This window comes from Tachyglossus aculeatus, chromosome 11, assembly GCF_015852505.1.
Source record: "Tachyglossus aculeatus isolate mTacAcu1 chromosome 11, mTacAcu1.pri, whole genome shotgun sequence".
Taxonomy (NCBI): Eukaryota; Metazoa; Chordata; class Mammalia; order Monotremata; family Tachyglossidae; genus Tachyglossus; species Tachyglossus aculeatus.
Window position 1 is genome coordinate 56,473,006 of NC_052076.1, and position 19,442 is coordinate 56,492,447.

The window sequence follows — 19,442 nt, forward strand, 5'->3', positions numbered from 1 at the left end:
ATGTAATATGGAAGAACTTAGCCTATTCTCCTCTTTTAGGCTCCTGTTGGAATAGAAGAGTTCAGGTCTTTGCCCTAAGTCATTGGAATATGTCCTCCAGTCAGTATGGATGTCAGTCAGCGAAACTGTGTGGCCTAGTGGAAAGAGCACAGGCCTGGGAGCTCTATTCCTGACTTCCCCACTTGCCTGCTTTGTGACTTTGGGCAAGTCTCTTAACTTCTGTGCCTCAGTTCCTTCATCTGCAAAATGGGGATTCAATATTATTCTCCCTCCTACATAGACTGAGGGCCCCACGACCTGCCCAAAGTCACACAGCAGGTATGTGGCAGAGCCGAGATTAGAACTCAGGTCCTCTCAGGCCCAGGCTCTTTCTACTAGACCGTGCTGCTTTCCAGTGCTCTTGAAAGAGTACAATAGATCAGCGTTGGTAGACACATCCCCTGCCCGCAGTGAACTTGCAGTCAAGAGGATGAGCTTGCGGTCTAGAGGTGATATTTTATTAAGCTTTAGCTCTGGGCCAAACCCCGTGCTCACGCTGGAGTAGATTTGAGAAAAATCAGATCGGACTGTCTCCCTGTTCCTGTGGGGAACACGTTCTTGGAGGGAGTACAGATATTTTATCCCTGTTTTACAGTTGAAGAAACCGAGGCACAGGGAAGTGAAGTGGCCTTGCCCAAGGTCCCACAGCAGGCAAGAGGCAGGGCCAGGATTAAAACCGCCCCAGCCTTGCTCTTTCCATTAGGCCCCTGCACCTTCCTAAAGAAATCAACAGTGTAACCACAGTGGCGGATGAGGTGACACCTAGGATCATGTGGATTGGCCAGGGAGGAGGAGGCTTTTGAAGAGAACTTGGTTGTGGGGAGAGTTGTGGTTTGGCAGTTTGTTGCAGCGGGGAGGGACGTGAGCATGCCGAGACTGTAGAATTGCAAGGAAAGAATAGTTTAGGAGAAGTAGAGTGTAATCTGAGGGTCTCAGCAGCTCAATGATGTAGAGATAGCTGGCAAAGCGCATTAAAGCCCCTGCTCATTCCCTGTTCTAAAATTCTTAAAATCTAAAGAGGAAGACTGACAAAAATCAGATACCAATAGTGGGAAAAGGAAGAACAATGAAAAAAGTACAAGTAAATACACATCTGATGAGAAGCAGCAAGGCCTAGTGGCAAGAGCACAGGCTTGGGGGTCAGAGGACGTGGTTTCTAATCCTAACTCCGCCACTTGTCTGTAGTGTGACTTTGGGGAAGCCACTTAACTTCTCTGTACCTCAGTGACCTCATTTGTAAAATGGGGATTAAGACTGTGAGCCTCACATGGGTTAGGGACTGTTTCCAACCTGATTACCTTGCACCTACCCCAGTGCTTAGAACAGTGCTTGGCATATAGTAAGTGCTTAACAAATACCATTTGTATGATTATATCTGTCAGAGTGAAATAGCTGGAAAAATAATTTATAGTAAAAATAAAGTACTGGGTATAGAGGTGCTATGAGTAGTAATTTGGATTGATTTGGGGGAAGACTTCCTGGAGTAGGTGGAGTTTGGGGAGAACTTTGGAAATGGGGAGAGCTGAGGCTTGTGGAGTTGGATGTGGGAGGAGTTTCCGAGTTGGGGTTCCGGGCTGAGTGAGGGATTGGAGGTGGGATAGGAGGGTGAGATACAGTTAGGATTTAGAACAAGCAAAGAATCAGCTAATGGGTGGTGGGTGAAAAGAGCCATCATTGGGCCTTGTGGCTAGACAGAAGGACCTGGGTTTTATTCCCAGCTCCGCTACTTGTCTCCTGTGGGGCCTTGGGCAAGTCACTTCACTTCTCTGTGTCTCAGTTCCCTCATCTGGAAAATGGGGATGAAAACTGAGCCCTATATGGGACAGGAACTGTGTCCACCTGATTAGCTTGTATCGACCCCAGTACTTAGAATAGTGACTGGCACGTAGTAAGCACTTAACAAGTAACACTATCATCATCATCATCAAGTTGGAGAAAATTAGGGGGAGCCCTGAAGCCAGCTGTAAGGAGCTTCTGCTCGATACGGAGGGAGATTGGAGGTTTTCAGGGAGAGGAGAGGCGGAGTTTCTGCTTGATATGGAGGGAGATTGGAGATTTTCAGGGAGAGGAGAGGCGTGTGCCAAGTGATGTTTCGGGTGGGTGGTCTGGACTGCAAGCATATAGTGATGAGACGGGGGTGGCGAGGCTGATGTGATAGTCTTACCATAAGGTGGCAAGAGCTTGGCCTAGAGTGGAAACCAGGTGGAGAGGAGGGGTGGATCAAGGAAATACTGAGGAAGAAGAACCAGCAGGATATAGCGATTTGATTGAATGTGAGGGCTGAAAGACGGCGAAGAGTCAATGATGGTACCAAGGTTGGGTGTTTCTGGAAAAACCAAGATGGTGGGGTGATAGTAATAATAATGATGGCATTTATTAAGAGCTTACTATGTGCAAAGCACTGTTCTAAGCATTGGGGAGGTTACAAGGAGATCAGGTTGTCCCACAGGGAGGCTCACAGTCTTAATCCCCATTTTACAGATGAGGTAACTGAGGCCCAGAGAAGTTGAGAGATGGGAAAGTTAGGAGACAGAGAGAGGTGTGGAGGAGAGGTGAGACGTCCAGATTGGGACAGCTTGAGTTTGAGGTGTCGGCATGCCATCTAAGCAGAGGTTTCATTCATTCATGCAATCATATTTATTGAGTGCTTACTGTGTGCAGAGCACTATAGTAAAAGCTTGGCAAGTTGGCAACATGTAGAGACAGTTTCATGAAGGCAAAGGGAATTTTTGAACTGGATCAGCAGTTCATATCGTCCTCTCCCAAGCTCTCCACATAGAAAACACTCGATAAGTACCACTGATGATGACAATGATTTTTGTTAAAAAGGCACAAAAAAAAAATCAAAAAGTGGTTGGAAATGGTTACACTAATATTAAAAAAAATTCAGTCTTGAATTTCAGGGCACTTTGTTCATATTAAGTGGAGAATGGTTTAGTAAATTGTGAAATTGAAATAACTGAATATCATCTTACTGGGAAAATAAATATTATCATAGATTTCTTATTTAGGTAAAAATATCTAAATTGGGCTTAAATTCCGATTTATTTTGGCCTGTTGGAAGAATTTTCCAGACTATGCTATCATAAATGTAGTTTTTAAGCCTTTGTGTCTTACGGAGAGGATTAAGGAGAGGCTTCTGAAAGTCTTTAAGTGAAATTTTTCTTCTTATCTCAGGGCTAGCATATGGGATCTTCTAAAAACCTAGATGTGGGATCTGTTTGTTTATTTATTTTACACATAATATGTAATTTTTCATGGGCAGGGGAGGAGGGAATTTCTTTGCTTTTCATAATTTCTTTTAGGCAATCAGTCAATCAGTTGTATGTATTGAACACACTGTAGAGCACTGTACTAAGCATTTGGGAGCCTAAAGTTAGCCAAGAAGTCTTCTTAAATGATCTCAAAGGAAGCAGCAGAAGTCTTGCTGTGCAGAATGCTCCTCATTTCTGGCAGGGCTACAGATTTAGAGCAGTTTTGTTTACAAACCAAGTTATTTGACTAAGGGAGAATGACGATGGGGAATCTGAAATATCAAATCAGTAATCTGAAGAAGAAGGTAATTGATTCTGTCAGTGGGGCCAAGTTCTCAATCTTTCCGCATTTTTATTATTAATGCCCTTCCAGTTCAGAATCCCCACCCCTGCTTCTGTATGTATTGAGCCCCAAGTTGGAGCCTATTTCCTTATTTCCATAACAATGGCAACAGTGAGGTAGGCTGGAATTCAGTTCTGTTTTAGAATTTCATGTAAACAGAACTGAAGTTGGTCCCTTCTTCCTTGGACAGAGATCTGGAGTTTTCCCTGCTTGGGTAAACAGTTTTACTTTGCAAATTCTGGTGAGTTTTGGCTGCCTTTAGCTTGTATTCATACTTTTATTAAGAAAAAAAACCCAAAGATCATAGTTCATGGGGGAATACTGGGCTGAGCTGTTTGTAGAAGTAAAAAAAAAATGGGGAAAAAGCCAGTGGGCGGGACTGTGTAGTGAATTTGGCCAACTGGGTAAGGATAAGAAGCATTTTCCCTCATCCCACTCTGCCAGGGAAATCTCCAGTGCTCCTGAAAAGGTTGTTTTTACTTATGAGTGGATGGGCTAGCCAGGATATCTGTGATTCTGGAGCTGCACTGATTGGGGAGTTGGGATCTGTTTTTGACTCTGTGGGCAGCTAATTCAGTGCTCTCGTTTCCAGCACAGAAACCTAGAGTACGGATTGAGAGTAGAGATATTTGCCGTAACACTGAGCCACATTAGTGACCTTGTGAGTCAGGGAGTGTCAGGTTTAAATAGGTGAGAGAATCAGCATGGCCTAGTGGACAGAGCACGGGCCTGGAAATCAGAAAGACTTGGGTTCTAATTTCAAGACAAGGCCAATGGAAGGAGAGAGAAATGTTAAGTATTCTGAATGTCTCACGGGTATTAGCTAATTTTACCTACATTATTCTAAAATGCAAAGCCAACGTCCCCACTCACCGACCTTGATTTTTCACCTGTAGTAGAGAAGTAGGCCAGGGTAGTTTTCACCCCCTGCTCTCTCAAACCTCAGTTTTCACTACAGAAGTGTCATCTTTGGTAGGCAATCCCATTATGGATGGACGAGATGAGGGTAACCTCATTATCAACAAAAGATTCGTGTCGGAGACGGAACTAGATGAACGGCGTAAAAGGAGGCAAGAAGAATGGGAAAAAGTGCGAAAGCCAGAGGACCCAGAAGGTATGAAGGTGCAATTTGATAACCACAGTAGGAAGGGTTAGAAAACCGAAACCAGAAACTGCCAAAGGTGCTCTTTTCAGTTCTCTGAAAGATATTTGTTTAGAGAAAACAACTCATCACAGAATTATTTCTGGTGTCACTCTCTTCCCCCCCCCCATCCACCCATTCTTACTTCTCTCCGCTTTATTAGCTAGATGAACCCAGGGATGTGCTGAAACCAAATGTGCTCGACAGTCATCCCCAGTGGTCAAGACCATTGACTATCTCTTAAACCCAGCCTGATTTCTGTGGACTATAGGCATTTGGTAGCTTATCAGCAGAAGACCCTTTGTAGACCACTATTCTATGACTAAACCTTAAACGTAAAAACGTGTTTTCCCTCTTTCAGAATGCCCCGAAGAGGAGTATGATCCTCGTTCTCTGTATGAAAGACTCCAGGAACAAAAAGATAAGAAGCAGCAGGAGTATGAAGAGCAGTTCAAATTCAGTAAGCCGCAGCACGTTATTATAATGCTTCGATTTTGGCCGCGCTTCGTGGAACTTCTCACAAAGGGTCTCGGCTGTTTTCGATAAGGCCGTCACAGTCAACCGTATTTATTGAGCACTTACTTCACTAAGTGCTTGGGAGAGTACAATATAACAGACATATTCCCTGCTTACAGCTTACAGTCTGCCTCCCAGTGCTTGTACCCAAGAAAATTTGCCTTGTGCTAGTAAATCAATCAAACTTATTTGAGTGCTTACTGTTTGCAGAACACTACTAAATGCTTGAGAGAGTACAATATAGTAGAGTTGGTAGACACTTTCCCTGCCCACAAGAGACTTAAAACACTAAATTTGGAACTCGAGAATGCCTGATTAATCCCAACCTCACATCCCAACCATCCCATGGAGGATGGTTGAACATTCTCACTAGACACCATGTTGTTTTGAAGAGGGGGTGGGCACTCGGTCCCCTGTAATATCAGTTTTTCTTTTCATATGACGATTCTCAGCATTTTCCCTTTAGCCTCCTAAGTGTTCCTTGCTGTACTTTATTTGCACAGAAAATATGGTAAGGGGCTTAGACGAAGATGAGACAAACTTCCTTGAAGAGGTTACACGGCAGCAAGAGTTAGTAGAAAAACAACGAAGAGAAGAAGACTTGAAGGAGTTGAAGGAGTATAGAATATCCTTTACTCAATGGTAAATTGCTGGGTGGAGTGAACTTTGTAGGGAAGTACAATTCTTGCGTTTCACAGAGGGACTGTAAGGGTTCGTTCCAAAAGATTTCTGAAAACAAAGTAGATGGTGCCTGTGAAGAGGTGGAAACTCAATAGAATATGGTCCTAAGCATTTGAGTATATTCAAGAACTTTGGTATACGAAATGATCGGAATTAAATTTAATTTTATTGAAAGGAGGTGGAGAAGGGGATAAATTGAAGACTTGGGACACCTAGATCCTGTTTCTGATTCAGGGTTTTAGTCCAGCCGTAAGAGGGGATGGGTGTTCTCTGCTTTCCCTAATGGCCCAACTATTTCCTTCCCTTGCAACTCCAGAGCCTGAATGGGTTCAGAGTAACTCCCCTCCCCAGTCAGAGTCAGGGGCTGAAGAGGATGTAGAGGTCACTTAATAAATCACATTTATTGAGCGCTTACTGTTTGCAGAGCACTGTAGTAAGCTTTTGGGAGAGTATGCTATAACAGACCCGGTAGACTCATTTCCTTCCCACAAGGAATGTACAGTCAGTCTAAAAGGGGCTATAGGTCTCATTTCTGATGCAGGGTTGTGGATTCTAGAACTAAGTAGGGAATAATGAGCTCCCCGCCCTCTCCCCCAAACCAAACTGGCAAAGGACCCAGGCCCAAAACTAACTATGGGGTTGATGGCTGTGTTTTGTCGTTGGTGAGAGTCCTAGAGCGAAGAAGAACTTGGCAGTATTTAATTTGTTGGCAGTTTTGGATTTCTCTTATTCCTCAGTAAATGTTCATTTAATTTAGGGCGGACAAACCCAGAATCCCCCCCCCCACACACACACACAGTGCAGTCTCGTGTCCTTGGGGGCTGGGCAGTGCAGCAGTGGGGCAAGCAAGTGTGTAGTGGAGTGACCATCCCTGGAGTAGCCTTGTTTTGATGCTAGCACTTCATGGCAACGGCTCCAATAAGGCCTGCTTTGCCCTGAGGGGAAATTTGCCTTTTGTTTTGTCATACAATCAATCAATCGTATTTATTGAGCGCTTACTGTGTGCAGAGCACTGTACTAAGCGCTTGGGAAGTCCAAGTTGGCAACATATAGAGACAGTCCCTACCCAACAGTGGGCTCACAGTCTAAAAGGGGGAGACAGAGGACAAAACTAAACATACTAACAAAATAGAATAAATAGAATAGATATGTACAACTAAAATCAATCAATCAATCATATTTATTGAGCGCTTACTGTGTGCAGAGCACTGTACATACAGCCACCTGCCCAACCTGTTTATTAATACGCCCAGAAGCAGCATGGCCTAGAGCATAGAGAGCTCAAGCCCTGGAGTCAGAAGGACCACGGGTCTGTTGTGTGACCTTGGGCAAGTCACTTAACTTCTCTGTGCCACAGTTTCCTCATCTGTAAAATGGGGATGAGAACCGTGAGCCTCATGTTGAACAGGGGCTGTGTCTAACCCAATAAGCTTGCATCTGTCCCAGCGCTTAGACTAGTGCCTGTCACATAGCACGCGCTTACCAATCAATCAATCAATCAATCAATCAATCGTATTTATTGAGCGCTTACTATGTGCAGAGCACTGTACTAAGCGCTTGGGAAGTACAAATTGGCATCACATAGAGACAGTCCCTACCCGATAGTGGGCTCACAGTCCAAAAGGGGGAGACAGAGAACAGAACCAAACATACCAACAAAATAAAATAAGTAGGATAGAAATGTACAAGTAAAATAAATAAATAAATAAATAAATAAACAGAGTAATAAATATGTACAACCATATATACATATATACAGGTGCTGTGGGGAGGGGAAGGCGGTAAGGCGGGGGGATGGAGAGGGGGACGAGGGGGAGAGGAAAGAAGGGGCTCAATCTGGGAAGGCCTCCTGGAGGAGGTGAGCTCTCAGCAGGGCCTTGAAGGGAGGAAGAGAGCTAGCTTGGCGGATGGGCAGAGGGAGGGCATTCCAGGCCCGGGGGATGACGTGGGCCGGGGGTCGACGGCGGGACAGGCGAGAACGAGGTACGGTGAGGAGATTAGCGGTGGAGGAGCGGAGGGTGCGGGCTGGGCAGTAGAAGGAAAGAAGGGAGGTGAGGTAGGAGGGGGCGAGGTGATGGAGAGCCTTGAAGCCCAGGGTGAGGAGTTTCTGCCTGATGCGCAGATTGATCGGTAGCCATTGGAGGTTTTTGAGGAGGGGAGTGATATGTCCAGAGCGTTTCTGGACAAAGATAATCCGGGCAGCAGCATGAAGTATGGATTGAAGTGGAGAGAGACACGAGGATGGGAGATCAGAGAGAAGGCTAGTGCAGTAGTCCAGACGGGATAGGATGAGATACCAGATACCAGATACCATAAGGGAAAAAAAAATGTTTTCAGTCCCTTAGGGACTGGAATAAGATTCCTCTACTTTCGATACAAATGCTATGATTATTTGTGGAAACCTCTTGGTTTTCAATTAAAATGGTAAATCCCCAGAAAAATCTACCTAAATCAGACAGTACCGCTACATTGTGGAGAAGCTTTAGATACATGCTATTTGTCTAGAGTAGGGATGAAAAACAACTCCAACAAACTGATTTATTAATGTACTGTATAACCGAAAAGCACTTTGTCGCAGGAAACCTATTGAGAGAGGCACTGGAGGATGAAACATTTTATTATTAAAGTTAGAAATCAGTGACTGATTCATGGCTTTGCTTGATAATTATTGTAATTGTGATAGTTTTGATAATGTTATCATCCTGAATGTAAATAAGCTACGTTAAATGGGCAGGTTAAATTTGGTCCTCCTTCCCTCGCCTCAAAAAATGAGCTAATTTTAGATTTAATAAGCCAATAATGCAAATTCTTGGGAGTTCATATTGTAAGTTAATGTGACTGCATTCTTTAATTTTTTTCAAAATGAAAAAGTGTGGGAATGGATGCTTTCTAACAGCTTGCAGGAAATAATTAAAAAGCTCTCCACTTCCCTCAGTGTTCCTTGCCCCGTTTCCAGAATAATAATTGTGGTATTTAAGTGCATACTGTTTGGTAATCACTGTACTAAGCCCTGAGGTAGATTCAAGATAATCAGGTGGCACAGTCCCTGTCCCTCATTGGACTCACTCTAAGTTGGAGACAGAACACGAGCATAACCCCCATTTCATAGATGGGGAAACTGAGACACAGAAGTTAAATGACTTGCCCAAGTTCATACCAGAGGCAGCTGCTGGAGCTAGCATTAAAACACAGGCCCTTTGGCTTCCAGGCCAGAGCTTTTGTTTTTTTTCCCCGGCTAGGGCAAGCTGCCCCTGAGAAAAATAAAATGTTATTTTTCAGATGCTTTTCTTAGAATGAACCCTGAACATTAAAGTATTTTTCCATGGTGAATCAATCAATCAATTGTATTTATTGAGCACTTACTGTGTGCAGAGCACTGTACTAAGCGCTTGGGAAGTACAAGTTGGCAACATATAGAGACAGTCCCTAACCAACAGTGGGTTCACAGTCTAAAAGGGGGAGACAGAGAACAAAACCATACATACTAACAAAATAAAATAAATAGAATAGATATGTACAAGTAAAATAGAGTAATAAATATGTACAAACATATATACATATATACAGGTGCTGTGGGGAAGGGAAAGAGGTAAGATGGGGGGGATGGAGAGGGGGACGAAGGGGAGAGGAAGGAAGGGGCTCAGTCTGGGAAGGCCTCCTGGAGGAGGTGAGCTCTCTGTCACTGTCTCCTCAAAAGTATTGAGGCAATACTACTAGAGAAGCAGAGTGGCTCAATGAAAAGAGCACGGGCTTTGGAGTAAGCGGTCATGGGTTCAAATCCCGGCTCCGCAAATTGTCAGCTGTGTGACTTTGGGCACGTCACTTAGCTTCTCTGGGCTTCAGTGACCTCATCTGTAAAATGGGGATGAAGATTGTGAGCCCCACGTGGGACAACCTGATCACCTTGTATCCTCCCTAGCGCTTAGAAAAAAAATATCGTATTTACTGAGCGCTTACTGTGTGCAGAGCACTGTACTAAGCGCTTGGGAAGTACAAGTTGGCAACATATAGAGACAGTCCCTACCCAACAGTGGGCTCACAGTCTAAAAGGGGAAGACGGAGAACAAAACCAAACATACTAACAAAATAAAATAAATAGAATAGATATTAACAGTGCTTTGCACATAGTAAGTGCTTAATAAATGCCATTATTATTATTACTCAGATTAGCACCTTGAGGTTGGGAATGCTGAACAGTTCCCTCCGGTCAGATGGGAAAGCGGGTAAATACGGGTCACCTGGCAGGCGTGGCTTAGAATCTGGTTTTTCTTGACCTCTGGCCCAGTTTCCTTTTTCCCCTTACTCCTGAGTTCAAGAGTCATCCGTGATTATGTGGCTCCGAGCCCAGAATGGATACGTGAGTAATGGCAAAATGGTCTTAGATGGGTGAATCATCATCAATCGTATTTATTGAGCGCTTACTGTGTGCAGAGCACTGGACTAAGCGTTTGGGAAGTACAAGTTGGCTGTGAGCCCACTGTTGGGTAGGGACTGTCTCTCTATGTTGTCAACTTGTACTTCCCAAGCGCTTAGTACAGTGCTCTGCACACAGTAAGCGCTCAATAAATACGATTGATTGATTGATTGAATGAACCAAAACTCCAATGTCACTTGGGGATGAAGGGGTTTGCTTGCTTGACCACTAGATGTCACTAGTTCCATTCCAAGCTCCCAAATCTTAATTAAGAAACTGCTGGAGTTGAGGAAAAAGTCAGAAATACTTATTTGGGACAGGTGATATTTACGGTTAGCACTCCTGGGAATCAAGTATGTGGAAAAAACGATGCGCTGCAGGTGAATATTAATGGATTTCGTATTTCATTTTTAAGTGGGAACCTCAGTTTTTTTTTTTTTCTTTGAACAAACGTGGAATTTGGTTATACTTTACGGGCTCTTAAAAATTAACCTCATCCTGTAGTTTCCCTAGGAGACACACTCTGATTTCCTGTAGCGCGTAGCTCCCTAGGGTGCGGAATCGTTCAGAAATCTTCCTCAAAACAGTTTAGCTCCTTCCACGCGGCGTGGCTCGGTGGAAAAGAGCCCGGGCTTTGGAGTCAGAGGTCATGGGTTCAAATCCCAGCTCCACCAACTGTTAGCTGTGTGACTTTGGGCAAGTCATTTCACTTCTCTGGGCCTCAGTTATCTCATCTGTAAAATGGGGATTAAAACTGTGAGCCCCCTGTGGGACAACCTGAACACCTTGTAACCTCCCCAGCGCTTAGAACAGTGCTTTGCACATACTAAGCGCTTAACAAATACCATTATTATTATTATTATTTAGTGATTGTGACCGAGTCAATCAATGGAGGCCTTCCCAGACTGAGCCCCCTCCTTTCTCTCCCCCTCCACCCCCTCTCCATCCCCCCCACCTTACCTCCTTCCCTTCCCCGCAGCACCTGTATATATGTATATATTTGTACGTATTTATTACTCTATTTTACTTGTACATATTTATTCTACTTATTTTATTCTGTTAATATGTTTTGTTTTGTTCTCTGTCTCCCCCTTCTAGACTGTGAGCCCACTGTTGGGTAGAGACCGTCTCTATATGTTGCCAACTTGTACTTCCCAAGCGCTTAGTACAGTGCTCTGCACACAGTAAGCGCTCAATAATCAATCAATCGTATTTATTGAGCGCTTACTGTGTGCAGAGCACTGTACTGATAAATACGATTGATTGAATGAATGAATCAATGGTATTTAGTGAATGCTTACTATGTCCAGAGCAGTGTACTAAGCAACTTGGGAAAATACAGTATAATTGAGTTGGTAGGTATGATTCTTGCCCACCAGGAACTTACAGTCTCCTAGATTGGCAGATTTCAAGGTTAAGGGAGCGAGAGGAAGATGCACACTGATGATTTGTAAGTCAATCAGGGGTATTTACTGAATGCCTGAAGTGTACAGAGCACTGTATTAAGCACTTGGGAGAGTACAGTACAACGGAGTCGGGAGATACGTTCCCTGTCCACAAGGAGCTCACAGTCTAGAAGGAGAGACAGACTAATATAAATAAATAAATTTACAGTCATATGCACAAGTGCTGTGTACATAAGTCTTCTGTCTTCAGAAAACCCAGGATTATGTTTCTCTTCCTCCGCATGGTGCTCCAGATTTTCAGGAGGGTTTGCCCTGGGGGAGTCCATTTTATTTTCCAGGTGATCTTTAACCTTCAACTCACAGTACCCTCACCAAGGTTGGAGGAACTCTGGACTCCAAGAAGGAAACAGAGAGAAAACTGGCTGCAAAACCAATGGAAAACAAGAACAAGTTCTCTCAGGCTAAACTCTTAGCAGGCGCTGTCAAACATAAAAGGTGAGTGTTGGCAGAACTTCTCAATCTTTCTTCCTCCAGCTCTCTTCTTTTCTTTTTGGTATTTAAGTGTTTATGAGTGCCAGGCACTGTACTGGGGTAGAAAACAAGGTAATCAGGTTGGACACAGTCTACGTCCCACATGGGTCTCACAGTCTTAATCCCCATTTTACAGATGAGGTCACTGGGGCAGTCAGCAGACAAGTGATGGAGCTGGGACTAGAACCCAGGTCCTTCTGACTCTCAGTCCCGTGTGCTGTCTGTATGTTTAATCCATACTGCTGGGGATTAAAACTGTGCACCCTATTTGGAATAGGGACCGTGTCCAACCTGACGACCTTATATCTATTCCAGCGCTCAGTATAGTGCTTGGCACATAGTAAGAACTTAGAGTGGCCGTAAATAATGTCGTCATCATTGTTATTATGAGGACACTATAGCACTGGAAAAAAAAAGGCTGGTGCACATGTGTGCAGGTGAGCAGCACAAACTACCCCAGCATGCAACTATTATATTTCAGAAGAACTGGGTGACAGAAGGAGCCATCCAAGCTGAGTCACTTAAGTCTTCTGGCTCACAAAGTTCTGGTTGGTAAGGGTTGCTACGGTGGAGAGTGGGGAAGAGAAGCAGCATGGCGTAGTGGAAAGAGCCCAGGCCTGAGAGTCAGAAAGTCAGAAGGACTTGGGTTTGAATCCCAGTTCACTGCTTGCCTGCTGTGTGACCTTGGGAAAGTCACTTAACTTCTCTGTGCCTCAGTTACCTCATCTGTAATTACCCAATTACCGTGTGGGGATTGAAGCTGGGACCCCCACGTGGGACCGGGACTGTGTCCCACCTGATTACCTTGTATCTACCCCAGTGCTTCATATAGTGCCTTAGTACACAGGAAGCGCTTAATAAATACCACAGTTATTGTTGTTATTTTACAAATGAGGTAGGCAACTGCAGCAGTTTTGAATGTAGCAGATTTTCAGTGGTCAGTGTTAGGCGTATTCTCCCCAGCTTTGCTGTCGGAAGTGCGGCAAAATCATCCACGTAAAGTGTCCGTGTTTGTGAGCCATTACTTTTTCTTTTATTCTGTTGATTATTCACGCTTGTTCAGACTGTATAGATTGGCCCAGCTCACAAGTACCCAGGCTGCTGATCAGTTATGTTCGTGCCGTGCCCATATGCAGCTCAATGATGACCATACTTAAAAAACAAAAAAGGAATCCTCTGCTAATGATCATAATAGTCCTATTCGGAATTGTCGCCTCTTTCAGTAGGAAATCAAGAAATGGGATCTAGCTCCAGTGTCGATGCCCCACCCCCACTGAAATTATTGTTATCACTGTCATCAGTAGTTTTCACAAAATAGTCTGCTTGTGCACCTCGTGGAGCAAAGGAAATTCATTAGCAATTTCCTTTCTGCGTTTAGTCTGTCGCTTCATTAAATAATCGGCTGCATCCTTTCCCCCCAAGCTCATTTGAAAGTAAACCCATTCTAAAATGTGATGATCAGTCGGGATGGGAGGACAGGCCTGGATCTGTGCCTGTGGCATAAACACTAGCATGTAGTGTGTTTTGGGGCAGTAGTAGGCTGCAGGGTGGGTTGTGGCTCCATTCATTTGTCATCCTTCCTTTTCCAGGGAAGTGGTGGGAAGGGTGTTTCTGCCGTGTTGAGCTCAGCTTCTGTTTCCATACTTGCTTTCTAGGGTGCGTCTGACACAACCCCGAGGTCGAGTCCAACAGTACTCCATTTGGACTTCCACTGAAACTCAGCTAACTACTGAACAGCCCCCTCCCTATAAACGTGACCAAAGTCTCTCTGTACCAACCGTTTGAACACTAGGATGCCTAGATAGGCCAAAAGGGCAAAGTAGCCTGAATTAATCTGTCAATGGTATTTACTGAGTGCTTACTAAGTGCAGAGCACTGTATTAAGTGCTTGGGAGAGTACAATGCAACAGAATTAGCAGGCACGTTCCCTGCCCAAAACAAGTTTATAGAAGAGGAAGATCCCAGGCTGGAATTGTCTCCGTTAGTTTTTGAAGGTTCCTTTGGATCGATTCAGATGGAGAATGAGGACTTGATTCCCCAGCGTTGGTAGATATGCCTCCCTTGCAGTTCTTAGTGCGAACATAACCCAAGTCCCCGCTTTTCTTGTTACAGTTCGGAGAGCAGCAACAACGTCAAAAGGCTGAAGTTGTCCCCTGAGCAGGGTGACAAGAGTCAAGGTCAGTAGTAGCGTTCATCTCATTGTTTATTGTATTTATTGAGCTTTTACTCCGGGCAGAGCACTATACTAAGCGCTTGGGAGAGTACAGTACAGCAATATAATAAACACATTCCCTGCCCACAGTGAATTTACAGTCTCATTCTACAGTGCATGCAAATGAAGTACTGGAGAGGGTAATCGTGGACAAATCCACTGGCTTATCAGTAGATGGACAGTGTGGATAGATGGATTTGTAAATGAGCCCCGGAGCTTACCATTTTAAAGGACAAAGCTGGGACTGGATAGTACAGTGTTTTCATATAGGGTTTTGAAGTGCTTTGCCAGAATAAGCTCGTATTCTTGGAGTGGGCGCCTTTCTCAGAATCCTGAGCCAAGCCGTTAGAGTGCAAAAAGGATTTTTCTTTTTCCTCTTCCAAAAATGCCATAAGGTGCTACTTCCCCTTGGCTTCTCCCAGTTTGGCGACAGAATCCCTTAGTCCTTCGAATGTTGGGCCCAGATTTGATCCTGGATTGAAACCTTTCACCCGAGTGGAGATGCAGTTGGAATCTGGAGGATGGGAGAGGGGAATCAGGCCTGCGGCCTCGTCACGAGGCAGTCCCTTGTTTGAAAGAATCCGTCTTCCCCGCTGGTTAGGTCAAGGAATTGGAAATGGAGGAATGGGGTCTTTTGTACTTGCAATTCAGCCTGTGGAACTGCTGTTTTCCAGCGACGCTGGGTTTTTGCCGAGCGCTCGTTCATGTGTTGTTCATGGGTCAGAGTAGGAGAGGGTGTCTCTGGTGTGGGTGTTATCTGGCTGGTTAGATTCCAAGGTCGTAGTCTAAATCAATCAATCAAGGGCTTCAAGGGTAGTGAGCCAAATGCTTAGGCCATGCAGAAAGGAAAGGGAGTAGGGGGGAAAAGGGGGCAAGCCCTCTTGGAGGAGATGTGAAGATAGGGAGAGTGGTGGTCTGTCTCATCTAAATGGATAGGGAGTTCCAAACCAGAGGGAGGAGATGGAGGCATAGCAAGTAAGTTGTCCTTAGCTCAGGAGTCGTGTAACTAACTGAATCTAAAGCATTCCAGCTCTCCGTGAACTTGCCTCCGCTCCCTGATCTCTCCAGCTCGGCTGTCTTCCCCAACCCCAAGATCCCCTCATCCCTCACTTTTCACACCCTCCCCCAATATCTGCCATCTCCACACCCGTCCCCAGCTCCCTCCTGCCTGGATTTGTGCGCTTTGGCGAAGGAGCTTTCAGGGAGCAAGGTGGCTGCCTCCATCCTTACAGGAATAAGGGTGGATTTTGTGGAGAGGGAAGGCAGAGGAACCCAGGAAATGAAGGCTCTTCCAGGATGTGGGGACTTTGCTGATGGACAGAGAGGGAGACAGAGTCAGGAAGCTGCTGGGAGAGAAAGCAGTGGTCCAGGAGAGGTGGGCCAGAGCGGGTAGGAATAGGGTACCACTGTTTTTGAGCTCAGGCAATTTTTTTTTCTTTATGGTATTTGTTAAATGCTTACTATGTGCCAGTCAGTGTTCTAAGCACGGGGCAGATACAAGCTAATCAGATCGGACACAGTCGTACTCCCCATTTTTTACGTGTGAGGTAACCGCGTCACAGAGAAGCGAAGTGACTTGCCCAAGATCACAAGGCAGACGAGTGGCAGAGCTGGGACTAGAACCCAGGTCCTTTGGACTCCTAGACCGGTGCTCTATCCACTAGGCCACGCTGCTCCTTGACATTTGGACATTTAGAGGGGTAGGTGGGTTAGAGAAGGGAAAGGCTGGAGAAAAGGTGGCTGGCATTCATTGTTCAGGGTATTTGGAGGGCAGCCATTCTGAGAAGCAGGGAAAGTACCCTGAAGCAACGCCTGGACAATAGAAAGTCAAACGGGTGGTTATACCACAGTGCCTCTTTCACATTTAAAGTGAACTGGCAAATCTCTGCCTTGATTCTGAACTCTAGTATTGCTTGGTTTACTATGCCATCGTGAGTCTTTTTCTTCTATTTCTACGAGACCAACCAGGAAAGAAATCAACGGATCACGGTCCAGATTCGTATTCCCGAGCCTCCAGTTACAATTGGATTCTTTGTCGGAGCCTCGCTAATTTGGAACAAATGGATCTAGATTAAGGTCTGCCTAAAGTAGAGAAAAATGGCATGGTGGCAGCAGGGTTTTTAATGCAGGTTGACTTGACTGGGGTGGGACCGCTTCTCCCCTTAAGTCGGGTCTGTCTCTTTGTCCTCTGTGGCGGAGACCCATCTGTCTCTCCGAATTGAGCCAGGCCAGCTGGCCTGCTCAAAAACTGGCACCCACTGCCTCTGTACCCCTCCTGCCTCTTGCAGCTTTATTAACTGAACTTTGGATAACCCCAGGACGGTACAGGACAAACTCTTCCTTCTTCCCATTAAGCCCGTCCTCTGTGGGCAGCGGTAGGGAGGAGCCACCCTGAATGAATACAAAATAGGACCGATTTGTAAAGTACAAGAACCATAATAGAATTCTTGGCATCTTCCAGGAACGTACCCATGGGGAACAGACTCAGAGACTTAAAGCAGTGTGGCCTAGTGAGCAGAATACGGGCCTGAGTTCTAGTTCCGGCTCCACCGCTTGTCTAATGTGTGATCTGAGGCAAGTCACCGTACTTCTTGGGCCTCAGTTCCCTCATCTGTAAAATGGGGTTTTAGACTGAGCCCTATGTGGGACAGGAACTGTGTCCAACCTGATTAACTTGTATCTACCCCAGCACTTAGTACAGTGGCTGGCCCATAGTAAGCACATAAGTGCCATAAAAAACAAAATAAAACAAAAAGTTGGGTTTCCAGGATCCGGGACTATTGAATGAGTGTGATCTTAATGTTGTGGGGAAGCAGGTCTATATTCATTCAGTCATATTTATTGAGCACTTACTGTGTGCAGAGCACTGTACTAAGCGCTTGGGAAAATACAACAATACCATATACCACCCATATTCCAGAGGACCCCCAGAACTGAAGTTTTCTCCATAATTGGCCAAAGAAGGGGAGGCAGGGACGGGCGTGTGTGTGTGTTATTTTTTTAAATGGTACTTGTTAAATGCTTACTGTTCTGTACTGCCAAGCACTGTACTAAGCACTGGGATAGATACAAGATAATCAGGTGAGACATACTCCCTGTCCCACATTGGGCTGACAGTCTTAGTGGGAGGGAGTAGGATTTAATCTCCATGCTTACAGATGAGGAACCTGAGTCAAAGAGAAGTTAAGTGACTTGCCCATGGTCACCCAGCAGACAAGCAGCGGAACCGGGATTAGGACCCACGTCCTCTGGCTCCAAGGTCTTTCCACTAGGCCACGCTGCTTCCGTTGGCATCTAGAAAGAGAATGAGCTTTGCATTTGAACCAGGCGGGCCCAAATTGGAGAGCTGCTGTTGGGCAGGGGCTGCTCTCCCGGGAAGATAGGCTGTTGTAGGTAACAAACAGCCCTGCTGAGAGCTCACCTCCTCCGGGAGGCCTTCCCAGACTGAGCCCCTTCCTTCCTCTCCCCCTCGTCCCCCTCTCCATCCCCCCCATCTTACCTCCTTCCCTTCCCCACAGCACCTGTATATATGTATATATGTTTGTACATATTTATTACTCTATTTTATTTGTACATATCTATTCTATTTTATTTTGTTAGTATGTTTGGTTTTGTTCTCTGTCTCCCCCTTTTAGACTGTGAGCCCACTGATGGGTAGGGACTGTCTCTATATGTTGCCAATTTGTACTTCCCAAGCGCTTAGTACAGTGCTGTGCACATAGTAAGCGCTCAATAAATACGATTGATGATGATGATGATGATAACAATAATAATTGGGGTATTTGGTAAGCGCTTACTATGTGCCAAATACTGTTCTAAGCACGGGGGTAGATACAAGCTAATCAGGTTGGGCACAGTCCAGTGTGGGACTCAGTCTTAATCCCCATTTGACAGGTGAAGGAACCGAGGCACAGAGAAGTGAAGTGGTTTGCCCAGGGTCACAGAGCAGACAAGTGGCGGAGCCGGAATTAGAACCCAGGCCCTTGCTTTATCAATTAGGCCACGCTGCCTCTGCCAGCCCACCGGCAAACCACATTCCTCGCTCCTGCGGCCCAGTCAAAGTTTCTGAATCTCGTCCGAGGTGGTCGCCAGCTTCACCTCCACGGGTCCCGGTCGGCAAACCCGGGGGTGAGGTCACTTCAGAGAGCTGCAGTTGGGGTGCAACTCTTTCTGTGCCCTGCTGTTTTTCAGTCTCTAGACCAGGCGAACGCAAAAGTTGCCCACATCTGCTCCCAAGTCACGCATCTGTCTGAGGCCTGAGAACGCATTCTTATTAGTCATTTTTGTGTTAATTTGAGTTGACAATGAGCTCCTGCAAATGAGGAAGTTGGCAGGAAGCTCACCCAGTGTACCAAATCTGTGAGATCAGAGGGCAGTTTCCTTTCTTTTGGGGCAATTAACTGCTTTTGGATGGAAGCCAGTCACTAGGTTTTTTTTTTCCCCCTTCCCCTTTCAACCAATCCTGAATAATTGAGACAATGTCTTTCTCGTGGAAGCTGTAGGCATATTGAGGCTTGATGTACTTTAGTCAGTTTGGACGATGAAACGTTCCCTTTTTGTATTTTTGTGTCTGGCTCGTTTCCATTTTGGCTCTGGAGCTCGTGGATTCTAGGGTAGGGAGCTGAGAGTCCCTTCTCAATTAAGTGACACCTTGAAATCCAGCTGCTTCAGTTATTTTTATTCTATTATCCATAAAACTGATATTTGGATTATCCACCTGAACGGAAGGGAGATGTATCCCGCAGGATGTAAAACACCAAATGATACCAAAAGAGGCGTCGTCTGTGGGAGGAAGGAATGGAGGGAAAGGGGAAGATCTGGGTCCAGGGTAGCCTGGAGAGAGGTAGTTATTAATAGTAGTAATAACAGTAGTATTTAAGTGCTTTCTGTGTGCCAAGCACATAG

General features: G+C 45.3%; 1 protein-coding gene across 2 annotated transcripts in view; it reads left to right on the forward strand.

Annotated features, from left to right (window-relative positions):
- The window catches only part of PSME3IP1 (proteasome activator subunit 3 interacting protein 1), a 30,725-nt gene that overhangs the window by 8,702 nt on the left and 2,581 nt on the right, over window positions 1-19,442 (forward strand). The window contains exons 1-6 of one of the 2 annotated variants that reach the window (XM_038754805.1): window positions 3,795-3,877; window positions 4,613-4,750; window positions 5,139-5,237; window positions 5,797-5,918; window positions 12,156-12,289; window positions 14,438-14,502. In XM_038754805.1, coding sequence (XP_038610733.1) covers window positions 4,624-4,750; window positions 5,139-5,237; window positions 5,797-5,918; window positions 12,156-12,289; window positions 14,438-14,502 — 547 coding nt within the window. In that variant the 5' untranslated portion in view covers window positions 3,795-3,877; window positions 4,613-4,623. Of the gene's footprint in view, window positions 1-3,794; window positions 3,878-4,612; window positions 4,751-5,138; window positions 5,238-5,796; window positions 5,919-12,155; window positions 12,290-14,437; window positions 14,503-19,442 lie in introns of those variants that run through there. The other variant, XM_038754804.1, reaches the window with a different exon arrangement.